This window comes from Geotrypetes seraphini, chromosome 4 (genome assembly GCF_902459505.1).
Source record: "Geotrypetes seraphini chromosome 4, aGeoSer1.1, whole genome shotgun sequence".
NCBI classification, from domain to species: Eukaryota; Metazoa; Chordata; class Amphibia; order Gymnophiona; family Dermophiidae; genus Geotrypetes; species Geotrypetes seraphini.
This window is the reverse complement of record NC_047087.1, coordinates 157,638,912-157,654,072: the sequence shown is the minus strand read 5'-3', so window position 1 is coordinate 157,654,072 and position 15,161 is coordinate 157,638,912. Positions and strand designations below refer to the sequence as shown.

The window sequence follows — 15,161 nt, the reverse complement described above, 5'->3', positions numbered from 1 at the left end:
AACCCATCACCACATGGAGCAGATCTAACTCTAAGGGATTTCAATGCTGCTTGTAATTCTTTCTTTGATATAGGCACATCAAGAGTTCCTTTTATATGCTCAGGAATTTTAGGCCCCTTAATTAACTCCAAAAACTTTAAACCCTCAATTTCTTTATTTGAATAAAGTTTGGAAGAATATAAAGCTTTATAATATTTGAAAAAGATATTTCCAATTTGAGAATGAGTTTCCCCATTCTCATCTTCCCGCTTTATTCGAGTTTCCATAATACAGAGCCTGTTGAGAAAACAACTCTTTCCTAGCCATTTGAGAGGAAATCTCATTGTATTTATATTTAGCTTTTAAGAGGGCCTGTTCCCACTTCAAGGCCAATTGTGACTCCAAATCTTTAATATTTTGTTCCTACTTAGAAAATTCCATTTTAAGTTGTTTCCTAATATGTACCGAATATGATATAATTTACCCTCTCATGATAGCTTTGAACGCATCCCACACTGTTTCTAAAGAGATTTCCTTTGAGGCATTAATTTGAAAATATTCATTCATTTTTAATTGAAATTCCTCAATAAAGTTTGAATCTGCCAGCAATGTATTATTGAATCTCCAAACAGGTCTATTAGAATCTTGTTCCTCAAATTTTATTTCAATCCAAACTCCAGCATGATCTGATAGATCGAATGGGTCTTTGCCAGCTTTGGTCACCTGTTGAACTAACTGATCTGATAAAAATACATAATCTATTCTTGAAAATGATTTATGAACATGGGAACAAAAGGAAAACTCCCGAGCATTAAAATGTAGAATCCGCCATATGTCTTTTAATCCACAGGATTGAACTAAATTATCCAATCCCAATGATTTCAAAAGTTTACTAGGTTGTTTATCCATTGAAGTCCCTAGCTACCACTAGATTAGAAGCAGCTAGCGGCAGAAGTTCTTGCTGAAGAGCTTTGAAAAATTCTGCTTGATTTTAATTAGGTGCATAGATATTAAACAGCATCAGAGCATGTTTCCCCAAGGTCATATTCACCTGAACCCACCTTCCTAAAAGATCTGCAGAAATAAAATTAAATACAGTTTAACATTTCCTATGCACTAAAATAACCACCCCCACTTTCTTTCCCACAGCTGGCGCAAATAAACACTTCTTGACCCACCCCCCCTTCCAACTTCATCGATTCCCCAGCTGACAAATGAGTTTCCTGTGCCATATATATATCCGCATCTTGCTGCTTTAAAAAATTGAGCGGTTTTTCCCTCTTAACAGGATGATTGAGGCCATTGACATTTAAAGAAAACATTTTTAAATTCATTGCAAAATTTCAAAGAAGAAAACCTATAATAGTATACAAAAATCCTTTCCCCCCAAAAAAAAACACTCTTTGTTCAATACACATCCTAAACCCCTTAATAAAAATCCCCTGTTCTCCCCCCATTCTCTATCCCCTATATCATACAATTGCTTGAAGACGCTCATGTAGACTAGCAGCCAGAACCCCTCCCCAGGCAACATAATTAATTGCTTCCCCTTATAAAATTAATATTGATCTATCCTTATAGATTAAAATATTACTTAAATACGTGAATAATGAATGAATACTCATAAAAATTGAACATATAAATAATAGAATATAATAATAAAATAAAGTACAGTTTCTAAATATGTGGAAATTCACTAAATTAGTGAGATTATTTAAACACATCTATTTAATCAATATAATCATTAAATGCCCGTTATACTGCCCTAAGTCAATCTTTAAAAACTCCTATTGAATTAACATATACTATATCCATTTATATATCAATGAAATTAAATCAGTGAGACCTGAAATCTGAAGTTTTAAAATATATATCATGAAAGTGACTAGTGGTGTGCCCCAGGGCTCCGTGCTTGGGCCGATCCTATTTAATATTTATATCAATGACCTGGAAGACGGAATATCCAGTGAGATCATTAAGTTTGCAGACGACACAAAGCTATGCCGGGCAATCAGATCGCAGGAGGATAGCGAGGAACTCCAGAGCGACTTGTATCAGTTAGAGAAATGGGCAGATCAATGGCAGATGAAGTTCAACGTGGAGAAATGCAAAGTAATGCATTTAGGTAGTAAGAATAAGGAATACGAGTATAGAATGTCAGGCGCAACTCTGGGTAAGAGCGAACAAGAAAAGGACCTGGGTGTACTGATAGATAGGACCCTGAAGCCGTCGGCACAATGCGCGGCAGCGGCAAAGAAAGCAAACAGAATGTTAGGCATGATAAAGAAAGGAATCACGAGTAGATCGGAGAAAGTCATAATACCGCTTTATAGAGCAATGGTCAGACCACACTTGGAATACTGTGTCCAACATTGGTCTCCCAACCTAAAGAAGGATATAAAACTGTTAGAGAGGGTGCAGAGACGAGCAACGAAGTTAATAAGAGGTATGGAGAACTTGGAATAGGAGGAACGACTCAAGAAACTAGGACTGTTCTCCCTTGAGAAGAGAAGGCTGCGAGGGGACATGATCGAGACGTTCAAAATGCTGAAAGGCATCGATAAAATAGAGCAGGAAAATAAATTATTTACATTGTCCAACGCGACACGGACAAGAGGACATGGTTTGAAGCTAAGGGGGGACAAGTCCAGGACAAATGTCAGGAAGTTCTGTTTTACGCAGCGAGTGGTAGACGCCTGGAATGCTCTCCCAAAGGAGGTTATCAAGGAATCCACTGTGCTGGGATTCAAAGGCAAATTAGATGCACATCTCCTTATGAGAGGCATAGAGGGATATGGGTGACTAAAACTACATCAGGTGTATACCTGACTGGGCCTCCGCGTGTGCGGATCGCCGGACTTGATGGACCATGGGTCTGATCCGGAGATGGCAGTTCTTATGTTCTTATGTTCTTATGTAAAATAGTATAAGATTAAATTAGTCTTTAGAATAAATAACTTTAAAATTCTTAAAGTGATTATACTAATTCACTCTAACAATTTAATTTAAATTTAACAATTTGCAGTTTATATGAACCTTTACTCCACTCTGCTATACGAATACCAGACTGTAAAGCTTCAATTTCTGCCACGGTGCGAGGGACGCATGTTAGCAATTCCATGCCGTTGGCATTCACCGCGATGTCATCCTCAATACGCACCCCACCAAAATCACAGAAGCGCTGCAATATGTCATTGTTAATGAAGCAGGACTGCATAGGGTCTGCCAGGGCTTGGTCCAGCAAGTGATCAATGAAGTAAATGCCTGGCTCAATGGTTAGAACCATGCCTTCCTGAAGAATGCGGGCTGTACGCAGACTCTTCAAGCCTGGCAAGTCAATGCGGTTAGCTCCCTCTGGGTAGCCTCCAACATCATGCACGTCAATTCCAAGTAGATGACCCAGCCCATGTGGCATAAATCTTGTGCCCAAAGGTCCAATGGAAAAACAATTTCTGGCGAAACACCTGTATCAGTGCAATATCTTTGGGTCTGCTCCCCTCCCTGTAGTACGACAATGGCACTCTTCTGAAAATCCTTGTACTTCAGCCTATCATACATCCACCTTCTGCTCAAGGCAAAGATAGCCTGTGGAACCTTCAAGGTCTCATTCCCTAGCCAAAAAGATGGTCCGTCCACCGCAGCTATACTGCTCTCCAATTTTTGTCTGTCACGTGAAACATCAGCTGCTCAGTTGCAAGCGAGAGACAAGGTACACCACCACCCTTTTATCACAGACCGAGTCATGCAGCCGATCGTCAACAGCCAGCCCGCACCCCATGGGGTTACAATGCCGACAGCGGGACACACAGTTCATGACAGAACTGTATATAAATTGCACAGCACCATCAACAACACCCAGCTGCCAGGTCAGAAGTCCGGCCCCATGCGTGCGCTGCACTTCTCTGTGATAGTCTCGATGTTTCCGGCCTGGGAAACGGCGCAGCAGTTCCGGAGACTGACTTCAAAGCCACCCACAAATATATCGGCCGCATGGAGAGGGCAGCGGGAGCAGGCCGACCGGGCACTGTCTGACAGCAAAAGAGCTCATGAAGATGGAGTCAGCGCTACACCATGCTCCCTCCTTTCCGGCATGGCTTCTTCCAAAGGCCTCTACCAACTGGCCAGGCAACTGCCAATGAGAATGCGCAGTCAGACCAGAAGAACACCACTACTCTTCTGATGTCCACCAATGTGCCTCCGTCGAGAATCTCCACTAGCATAGTGGGCGGGTACTGTCTTCCTGCTGATCAGACATTGGTTGAAAGTGGAAAAAAGACCAAATTCTCTCCAATCTCGAGGTATATTCAAATAAAAAGAAAATGATGTCCTCGTGGTGCTGTAACAGTTGAAAATCCGAAGCAGTTAAGTCAGTTAACTTTAAATATATATATAAATAATCCATAACACCAATTCAGTCCCACTATATGAAAATTCAAAAGAAGGACATTAAATAAAAACTTGATTCACTCCAACTTCCATATTCTCTCCTCCAGTGTGTCCTCTTCAGCTGACAAGAACATCAGCCTAGTTCATCGGTGTTTCCTGCTGAGACAGAAACTCCTTCAGCTTTTCAGAGTCTTCAAATTGATAGGATTTTTCTTTATACATAACCCTCATTAATGCAGGATAATAAAGTCCATATCTTGCCCCAATATCCTTTAATTGTTGTCTTAATTGTAAAAATTGTATGCGCAGGTTCACTGTTGTTCTCGCAAAGTCTGGCACAAACATAATCTTTGAATCTTTGTAAGTTAAATTTTTAGTCTCCTTTGCCACTCTTAAGATTTCCATGACATGCTGGAAATGTAGTAGGCGAAATATTAATGGTCTAGATCTCGACTGACCATTAAATCTCCTTACTGGAATCCTATGTGCCCTTTCTATTTCCAATGGCACTTTTAAATTAAGAGGGAATATTTTTGGAATGATTTCTTCCAAGAAGGCTATTACATTCTTACCTTCCACCACTTCGGGTAATCCCAGTATCCTCAAATTGTTTCTTTTTGAACGGTTCTCCATGTCTTCCAGCCGTTTTTCCATGTCCTGAATAATCTTGTGATCATTTTAATTTTCCAATTGCTCCATTTCCACTTTCTCCAATCTGGTTTCCATCTGTTTCATTCTGGTGTGTACCATTTCCACTTTCTGTGCTAAGTTTGCCACTTCTCCCTTTATTGCTGCTAATTGATCTGTATTTTCTTTCATCACTAGTTTAATGTTTTTTAGCTCTTCAATTATCTCTATCATCTAAAGCATCCACAGGCAGGGGAGTCTTTGAAGGTGTGACCAGATCTGATTTTGACCTTTTTGCCTTCCTACCTGTACTAGAAGCTGTTTCAGATTTGGTTTGCTTATTAGAAGCCATTGTTAGGTAAAATGTCCAAATTTCTGCTTTTGAGGAATAAAATTTTTAAGTTGAAAATCTTCAAAAGTGTGCCTGGGGATGGCAGCTAAATAGCTACATGTCCATTCAGCAGTGGCTCCAAGTTCCGGAATGCAATTCTATAAAGGCGCCTGTCAGTTGATTGACAGCCGCACCAAATGGTGTCTAGGAGTTAGGTGCCATTTATAAAATCGGCCTAAGTGAATAATTTTGAAACCCGTCCTCAGTCCCCCCCCAAACCTGGCCACTTCTTAAATAAATTCTATCAGGTCATTCAGTCATGTTTTTGATCCAATAATCAAAATACATGGATAGTGAATATACATAATTTGAATGCTATATGTAATACAGTTTTACTTTATTATATTATGTTGCCTTGAGGTCTTACCAAATGAATAGGATACCAGAATTCTCAAATAAATAAATACCAGTCCAAAGATAATTTAGGAATAATGCTGCTCTCTATATTGTTGGATGCTGATTTGGAATGAGGATCGTTCATTCAATACAGATGTATATTATTTTGTAAAGATTATTTCTCTATATAAATTGCTGTTTTGTCCTATGACAGGTGGTAGTCCCTAGCAGGGTTGAGCAGATGTACATTTATGACTCTTCCAAGACAGAGCAGGATGAATATGATGTTCCCAGGCATCTTCTTTCCATGGGGACTCAGGAAATTTATGATGTACCTCCTAATCGTGGAACACCTGCAAGCCAATACAGTCAAGAGGTTAGTGCAATATTTTTTTTTTACTTTTGTCTTCAGAATTAACTAAAATATTCATATCTAACCATAACATCAACAATAAACATATATGGCACTTATATACTCAGCAATAATTAGTGCAGGGCTTGAGGGACTCCAGGTGTCAGGTGATCTTGGCAGCTAAAGAATCAGATCTGCTTCAGATCGCATTGGCAGCAATATCACAGCATCAGAGCCACACAAAGAATGAAGCACATAGATTTTGGAACTGGAGATGGGGGGGCATACCAAAATGTCAACTGGCTGCTCCTCTAACTTCAGCTGCCTTCTCTTGCTTGCCCAACACCCCAAATCCCCTGCAGAGCAGCAAGAGCTTGTATTTTTGTTGCCACTGTTTTGTTGGTCCTCAGCTGGCTCTGTCTGCAGCACTGCACAGGATTTGAAAGCCAGTTGAAAACTTCTCTATTTAGTGATGCTTATAGTCAATGTTCATCCTTAATAGACATGGCCATTTGCATTTCTGGGCTTGGAGGGATACCAGGACTGTTTGCGATGCCCAAAGATAATCTGTCTTTAGAGCTACTGTGGAAATTGCTAAACTAAGACAGGAATCCTATTTGATGCATGGTCAGAGAGCAGAAGTGATAGAAAATCTGAGAATAAAATAAATAAAGGTGGCAAGGACATAGGGTCACAAGAGCAGACATCAAGACAGGTTATGGAGGTTAAAGGTGGTTGTTTCTGTAGAGCTATATGGATTGTAATGCGAAATCAAGAATATAGTGGTCAGTCCACTGGTATCGAAAAACAAACTACTAAAGGAACAAAACAGCTACTTCAAAAATCTTTAAACCTTAGGTGGTGCTCAGATTCCGAGATGGAAATCAAGAACTCAATGTGGGGACTTAACCCCTATAGAGACTCTTGTGGTATCTATCATTGCACCGTATGGAAAAGATGTTTGAAAGTACTTGTTGATAAATGGCTCAAAGTTCTTTTTAAATAACTTCAAAGTAGATGAACTTGAAAGTGAATAAACTTCAAGAAAGACTTAGCTGTAGAATACAGGAAGCGTTGGTGATGCTGGGTCCTGACGCGTTTCGCCGCCCTGGCTTCCTCAGAAGACCCGCATGCAAACTTGTATTCAAAGCTTGTCCTGGTTTACATCAATAAATTGCAAACTTGTATTCGAAGCTTGTCCTGATAAAACAAAGGACATGATGCAGATAAATACAAATATGTTGTAAACTATAGTGAACTATTGAAATAACTGTACCAAGCTCTCGACGCTGTCGGTGGGGTACCTGGTTTACATCAATGAGTTTTCCGTTTCCTGTGACGTAAGCGCTCAGCTGAGCGCCCGATATTTGTACACTGGAAGAGATGTCAATCACCTAGTGGAGAAACGCCCACCACTCCACTTCTTTGTTTAAACCCGAGGGTGTCACTGTCTGCCAGTGAAAGATCCACTTTTGCTCATGCTTCCAGAGCCAAGCCTGAGAATTTCCCCCTCTTTTACTGTGGGCCACCTCAAGTACAGTGAACTGTAAATCTTGTTACTGGTGTGAGGTGGCCTGCCAATGTTGTACTAAAGGGGCATTAATGTCTCCCCTCCTGATTTTGCTTAAGTGTTCAATAATACGGGTCCTCTTCAGTAAATTTTCAAGGGTCGGCCTCCCACAAAACAGGAGGCCCTCGGACCACCAGGGGCAGGCGCCCTCCGAAACCTTGACCGGGGGTAATAATATATTCAATTTATCTAGTCGAGATCTGTCTGCCAGTGAGACCGCTGTTCTTTCCAAAGGGCTGTCATTTGTTCCGTTTACAAATTACAACCCTTTGGACACTAGAATCAGTCTGTATAAATTAATCAGAAAATGCAACCTTAAACTCTTTTTTCAGGATAAACCTAGCGATCCCGGCCCTACGGGACTTTATAAGTCTTCTACCTGGACCCCTCCTGGGTCCTTGGATCCTCATTTGCATGTTTTTCAAAGCCTAGTTGAGCGAGATATTGCCAACTTAGAAAGTCAACCTTCTCATATTAGGCGTAATATGTCACCTGAGATGAGTCAATCACTAAGGACCCTGTCTAATGACACAAACATTGTGATTCGGTCAGCTGATAAAGGCGGTGGCATCGTCATTCAGGACACAGCGGCTTACGTAAATGAAGCTCATAGACAACTGAGTGATAGGCAGTATTATGCAGCTTTGCCCAGCGATCCCACCGCACATATCTCTGACCTTGTTCAGCATACCCTTTTACAGGCGTTAGAAATGGGTACTATTACAGACAGGGAATATCGTTTTCTCCATTAAAATCACCCTTGTATCCCCGTGATATACTTTGTCCCTAAAATTCATAAGCATGCCACCACCCCTCCTGGGCGTCCCATTGTGTCGGGCATTGGTTCTGTGTTAGAGCCGCTGTCCGACTTTGTAGACTTTTATCTGAAACCTTTAGTCTCTGGTGCCAAGTCATACATAAAGGATACTACCTCCATGCTAGTGTGGCTCCAGGAGTCAGAGCGTATCCCTCATGGGGCTATGCTGGTTACCCTTGATATTCAGGCTTTGTACACCAATATCCCTCAAAATAGTGCAATTGAGGTTGTGCGTAAATACCTTGACACACTTCAGTTGTCCAAAGCTAGAGTGGATTTTTTAGTCACCATTGCCAGTATTGCGTTACAACATAATTATTTTATGTTCGATGCAGACTTTTTCTTACAAACACAGGGTACCGCAATGGGGGCCACTATGGCCCCGTCCCTAGCATGCCTCTATGTAACTGACTTTGAAGACACGTACATTTATTCATCAGCCTATGCCCCAGATATATATGTGTGGAAACGATATATTGATGATGTTTTCTTGATTTGGACTAACACCAAGGAAAAGTTTCAGCAGTTTTTACAGTGGCTCAACACATGTAACCCGCACCTACAATTCACTGCTAATACTTCTCATACACACATATCCTTTTTGGACATTCATATCACCATAAATGATGGAGCGTTTGTCACATCTTTATATCGAAAATCCACAGACAGAAACACTTTACTTCACTATGACAGTTACCATCCTCGTCACTTGAGAAATAATTTACCAGTGGGTCAATTTTTAAGACTCCGGCGTCTGTGTAGCACCAAAGATGAATATAAACTTCGATCAGTTGATATGTGGCAACGATTTAGGGAACGTGGATATCCCAATGGTATTATTAAAAAAGCGTACAAAAGGGCTTTATATGCTCACCGGACCTACCTGTTACAATCTTCTGTTGATCCATCTGAATCTCGGATGGTTTGTACGCTTCCATACTCGTACAAAGCATTCAACATCAAGAAAATTATTAATTCACATTGGCACATTTTACAGGTTCATCAAAATCTAGCTCAACCTCCTCTTTTTGCTTATTCCAGAGGAAGAAATGTACGGGACAGTGTGTCCTGTTCCCATTTTGTTAGTACACCAACAGACATCATGATTCAGGAACCTATAGGGCACTTCAAATGTGGACACTGTACTATATGTTCATATGCTCTGGAAACTACTTGTATACACCACCCCAGGTTACCAAAAAAACATGTGTTACAGCAGTATTCGGACTGTGATTCATATGGAGTTGTTTATCTTATTGTGTGCCCATGTAAACTGCTTTATATCGGACATACTACCAGAAACATCAAGACCCGTATTATTGAACACTTAAGCAAAATCAGGAGGGGAGACATTAATGCCCCTTTAGTACAACATTGGCAGGCCACCTCACACCAGTTACAAGATTTACAGTTCACTGTACTTGAGGTGGCCCACAGTAAAAGAGGGGGAAATTCTCAGGCTTGGCTCTGGAAGCATGAGCAAAAGTGGATCTTTCACTGGCAGACAGTGACACCCTCGGGTTTAAACAAAGAAGTGGAGTGGTGGGCGTTTCTCCACTAGGTGATTGACATCTCTTCCAGTGTACAAATATCGGGCGCTCAGCTGAGCGCTTACGTCACAGGAAACGGAAAACTCATTGATGTAAACCAGGTACCCCACCGACAGCGTCGAGAGCTTGGTACAGTTATTTCAATAGTTCACTATAGTTTACAACATATTTGTATTTATCTGCATCATGTCCTTTGTTTTATCAGGACAAGCTTCGAATACAAGTTTGCAATTTATTGATGTAAACCAGGACAAGCTTTGAATACAAGTTTGCATGCGGGTCTTCTGAGGAAGCCAGGGCGGCGAAACGCGTCAGGACCCAGCATCACCAACGCTTCCTGTATTCTACAGCTAAGTCTTTCTTGAAGTTTATTCACTTTCAAGTTCATCTACTTTGAAGTTATTTAAAAAGAACTTTGAGCCATTTATCAACAAGTACTTTCAAACATCTTTTCCATACGGTGCAATGATAGATACCACAAGAGTCTCTATAGGGGTTAAGTCCCCACATTGAGTTCTTGATTTCCATCTCGGAATCTGAGCACCACCTAAGGTTTAAAGATTTTTGAAGTAGCTGTTTTGTTCCTTTAGTAGTTTGTTTTTCGATATGGACATTTAGGAACACTTCTGTTTTTTGAATTTACCCAGTCGTTTATATTGGGATACAGTCCACTGGTATTACAGATGGGGTGGAAATAGAAAATCTGGTAGCTGTGTTAGGACAAGGCCAGAAGTATGACCCTGGGATTGTGTCCAGGATTGGACATGCTGCTTAAGCCCAAGGTCTGAAACAAGAGAGCAAACCAAAAGTCAAATGGACACTTGGGATTGTCAGAATGGATGTTAAAGTCCCTGAGAAGAATCAGATTGGAGTAACAGAGAGCCATGTCAGTCAGAAATGAGCAGCTGTAGGAGCTGGTGGCAGGTAACATAGTAAATGAAGGCAGATAAAGACCTGAACGGTCCATCCAGTCTGCCCATAAGTTATACTCATTAAAAAATATATGATTAGATTAACTTGTCTCTGCTTTGATATTTCTGGGCCGTAGACTGTAAAGTTTGGTATTGTCCTAGGTTCCAAATGCTGAAGTTGCTGTCCAAGCTCACTCCAGCCTATCCAACCATCTCGTTGTTTGCAGGACATCTACCGTAAAGTCTGGCCAGCAACATCCTCCTTTTCCATATTAGTGGAGTTCACATTGATGCCCACCCCAGCCCATCCTATACCGAATCACCATATATGGAACACAGACCGTGCAGGTCTATCCAGTACTGGCCTTAGTTCTTTACTTTATATCCTTCATTTTCTAGTTAGAGATCCTCTATTTTTATCCCACGCTTTTTTGAATTCCATCATCATTTTCCTCTCCACCACTTCCTTCGGGTGGGCATTCCAGGCATCTACCACCCTCTCCATAAAGAAGAATTTCCTAGCATTGCTCCTAAGTCTTCCTCCCTGTAACCTCAAATTATGCCCTCTAGTTTTACCATTTTTTCTTCTCTGGAAAAGATTTGGTTCTATATTAATGCCTTTTAAGTATTTAAACGTCTGTATCATATCTCCCCTGTCCCTCCTCTCCTCCAGAGTACACATATTTAGGTCTTCCAGTCACTTCTCATACTTCTTTTGGTTCAAACCCCTTACCATTTTCGTCGCCTTCCTCTAGACCACTTCAAGTCTTTTTATATCCTTCACTAGATACGGCGTCCAAAACTGAATGCAGTACTCCAAGTGAGGCCTCACCAATGACCTATACAGGGGCATAAACACCTTCTTCCTTCTACTGACTACGCCTCTCTTTATACAGCCCAGCATCCTTCTGGCAACACCTCTCTTCTTCTGCTGTTTATTCATAAGAACATAAGCAGTGCCTCTGCTGGGTCAGACCAGAGGTCCATCGTGCCCAGCAGTCCGCTCTCGCGGCGGCCCAACAGGTCCAGTACCTGTGCAGTAATCCTCTATCTATACCCCTCTATCCCCTTTTCCAGTAGGTAATTGTCTAATCCTTTCTTAAACCCCATTACTGTACTCTGCCCTATCACGTCCTCTGGAAGCGCATTCCAGGTGTCCACCACACGTTGGGTAAAGAAGAACTTCCTAGCATTCGTTTTGAATCTGTCCCCTTCTATCTTTTCCGAGTGCCCTCTTGTTCTTTTATTTTTTGAAAGTTTGAAGAATCTGTCTCTCTCTACTTTCTCTATGCCCTTTATGATCTTGTAAGTTTCTATCAAATCCCCTCTAAGTCTCCTCTTCTCCAGAGAAAAGAGACCCAATTTCTCCAATCTCTCAGCGTATGAAAGGTTTTCCATACCTTTTATCAGACGTGTCGCTCTCCTCTGGACCCTCTCGAGTAACGCCATATCCTTCTTAAGATATGGTGACCAAAATTGGACGCAGTACTCCAGATGCGGGCGCACCATCGCCCGATACAACGGCAGAATAACTTCTTTCGTTCTGGTCGCAATACCTTTCTTGATTATACCAAGCATTCTATTCGCTTTCTTGGCTGCCGCTGCACACTGTGCCATCGGCTTCATTGTTGTGTCCACCATTACCCCCAAGTCCCTTTCCTGTGTACTCTCCTTCAATAATATCCCTCCCATCGTATAGTTGTACCTCAAGTTTCTGCTTCCCATATGTAATACTTTACATTTCTCAACGTTGAACTTCATCTGCCACCTCGTCGCCCATTCCCCTAGCTTGTTCAAGTCCCTTTGCAATTTTTCGCAGTCTTCTATAGTCCGAGCACCACTAAAAAGTTTGGTGTCGTCTGCAAATTTTATTATCTCACACTTTGTCCCTGTTTCTAGATCATTTATGAATATATTAAATAGCAGTGGCCCGAGCACCGAGCCCTGCGGTACACCACTCGTGACCCTCCTCCAGTCAGAGTAGTGGCCTTTCACTCCTACCCTTTGCTTTCTACCTTCCAACCAGTTTCTGATCCATCTATGTACATCTCCTTCCACCCCATGGTTCTTCAGCTTCTGGAGTAGACGTTCATGGGGCACCTTGTCAAAGGCTTTTTGGAAATCTAGATATATGATGTCTATGGGGTCTCCTCTGTCCATTTGTTTGTTAACTCCCTCGAAGAAGTGCAATAAGTTCGTTAGGCACGATCTACCCTTGCAGAAACCATGTTGACTGGTTATCAGTAGTTCGTTCCTTTCGAAATGTTCATCGATGTTTTCTTTTATCAGAGCTTCTGCCATTTTTCCCGAAACCGAGGTCAGACTCACTGGTCTGTAATTTCCAGGGTCTCCTCTTGATCCCTTTTTAAAGATGGGCGTAACGTTGGCTATCTTCCAATCCTCCGGGATCACGCCTGTTTTTAGGGACAGGTTGCAAATTTGCTGTAGTAGTTCCGCTATCTCCTCCTTTAATTCTTTCAGAACCCTTGGATGTATTCCGTCCGGACCCGGGGATTTGTCAGGTTTTAGTTTTCCTATCTGCCTGCGTACGTCTTCAAGGCTCACTTCTATGTATGTTAATTTTTCTGTTTGACTTCCATGAAAGAATTGCTCAGGTTCCGGTATGTTTGAAGTGTCCTCATTTGTAAATACAGACGAAAAAAACATGTTTAGCCTTTCTGCCACTTCTTTCTCCTCTTTCACAACTCCCTTCCTGTCTTCGTCATCCAGTGGTCCTACCTCCTCCCTAGCCGGCTCCTTCCCTTTAACATATTTAAAGAATGGTTTGAAGTTTCGTGCTTCCTTAGCTAGCCTCTCTTCGTACTCTCTTTTGGCTTTTCGAACCACACGGTGACATTCTTTTTGATTTTTCCTGTGCTCTTTCCAATTCTCCTCAGTTTTGTCCTTTTTCCACTTCCTGAATGAATTTTTCTTATTGCCTATTGCTTCCTTCACTATTTTGGTTATCCATGCCGGGTCTTTTGTTCGACTCTTTGTGCACCCCTTTCTGAACCTGGGGATATATGTATTTTGCGCCTCGCTCACCATGCCCTTGAAAAAAGACCAGGCTTGTTGTACCGTTTGCCATTTTTTGGAAGTGTTCCTAAGTTTCTTTCTTACCATTTCCCTCATTGCCTCGTAGTTTCCTTTCCTGAAGTTTAAAGTTGTCGCTATGGTTCTCTTCCCTTTCGGTATTCCTACTTCAACCTTGAACTTGATCATATTATGATCACTGCTTCCCAACGGTCCCACTATTTCTACTTCCTTTGCAGGTCCCCTTAACCCATTTAGGATTAGATCCAGAGTGGCATTTCCTCTCGTTGGTTCTCTAACAAGCTGCTCCATGAAGCAATCATGTGTAGCTTCCAGGAATTCTGTCTCTCTAGCGCATTTTGAGCTTCCAAGACTCCAGTCTATCCCAGGGTAGTTGAAGTCTCCCATAATAACTGTATTCCCGCTTTTGCTTTCTCGCTTCATCTCGGCTTCCATTTCTTCATCGATATCTCCGGTTTGTCCAGGTGGACGATAGTACAGGCCTATCTTTATTTCAGGCCCTTTCTTTCCTCTTTCTATACAGCCTAGAATCCTTCTGACTGCAGCCACTGGCTTATCACACTGTTTAGATGCCTTTAGATCCTCAGAAACAATCACCCCAAATTCCCTCTCTCCATCTGTGCTTATCAGCCTCTCACCTCCCAGCACAGACGGTTCCCTTGGATTTCTACCTCCCAAATGCATCACTCTGCACTTCTTCGCATTGAATTTTAGTTGCCAAATGCTAGACCATTCTTCTAACTTTTACAGATCCTTTTTAATGTTTTCCACTCCCCCCGGGGTGTCCACTATGTTACAAATCTTGGTATCATCTGCAAAATGGTTAATCTTACCTTCTAACCCTTCAAAAATGTCACTCACAAACATTGAACAGAATCAGTCACAGCACCGAGCCTTGAGGCACTCCACTACTCACCTGACTCTCCTCTGAGTGAATTCCATTTACCATTACCCTCTGGCATCTGTCCATCAATCAGTTTCTAATCTAGTTCACCACTTTGGGCCCTAACTTCAGCCCATGGAGTTTGTTAAGAGCCTCCTATGAGGAACCATATCAAAGGCTTTGCTGAAATCTAAGTAAATTACATCTAACACATGTCCTTGATCCAATTCTATGGTCACCCAAGTCAAAGAATTAAATCAGATTCGTTTGGCACGATTTACCTTTAGTAAACCCATGTTGCCTCA

At 41.7% G+C, this 15,161-nt stretch overlaps 1 protein-coding gene across 1 annotated transcript in view; it reads left to right on the top strand.

The window, feature by feature from the left end:
• BCAR1 (BCAR1 scaffold protein, Cas family member) overlaps positions 1 to 15,161 on the top strand; it is a 570,884-nt gene that overhangs the window by 289,543 nt on the left and 266,180 nt on the right. Inside the window, exon 3 of the mRNA XM_033941917.1 lies at positions 5,934 to 6,095. Within this exon, the coding sequence (XP_033797808.1) occupies positions 5,934 to 6,095 (162 nt within the window). The remainder of the gene's footprint in view (positions 1 to 5,933; positions 6,096 to 15,161) is intronic.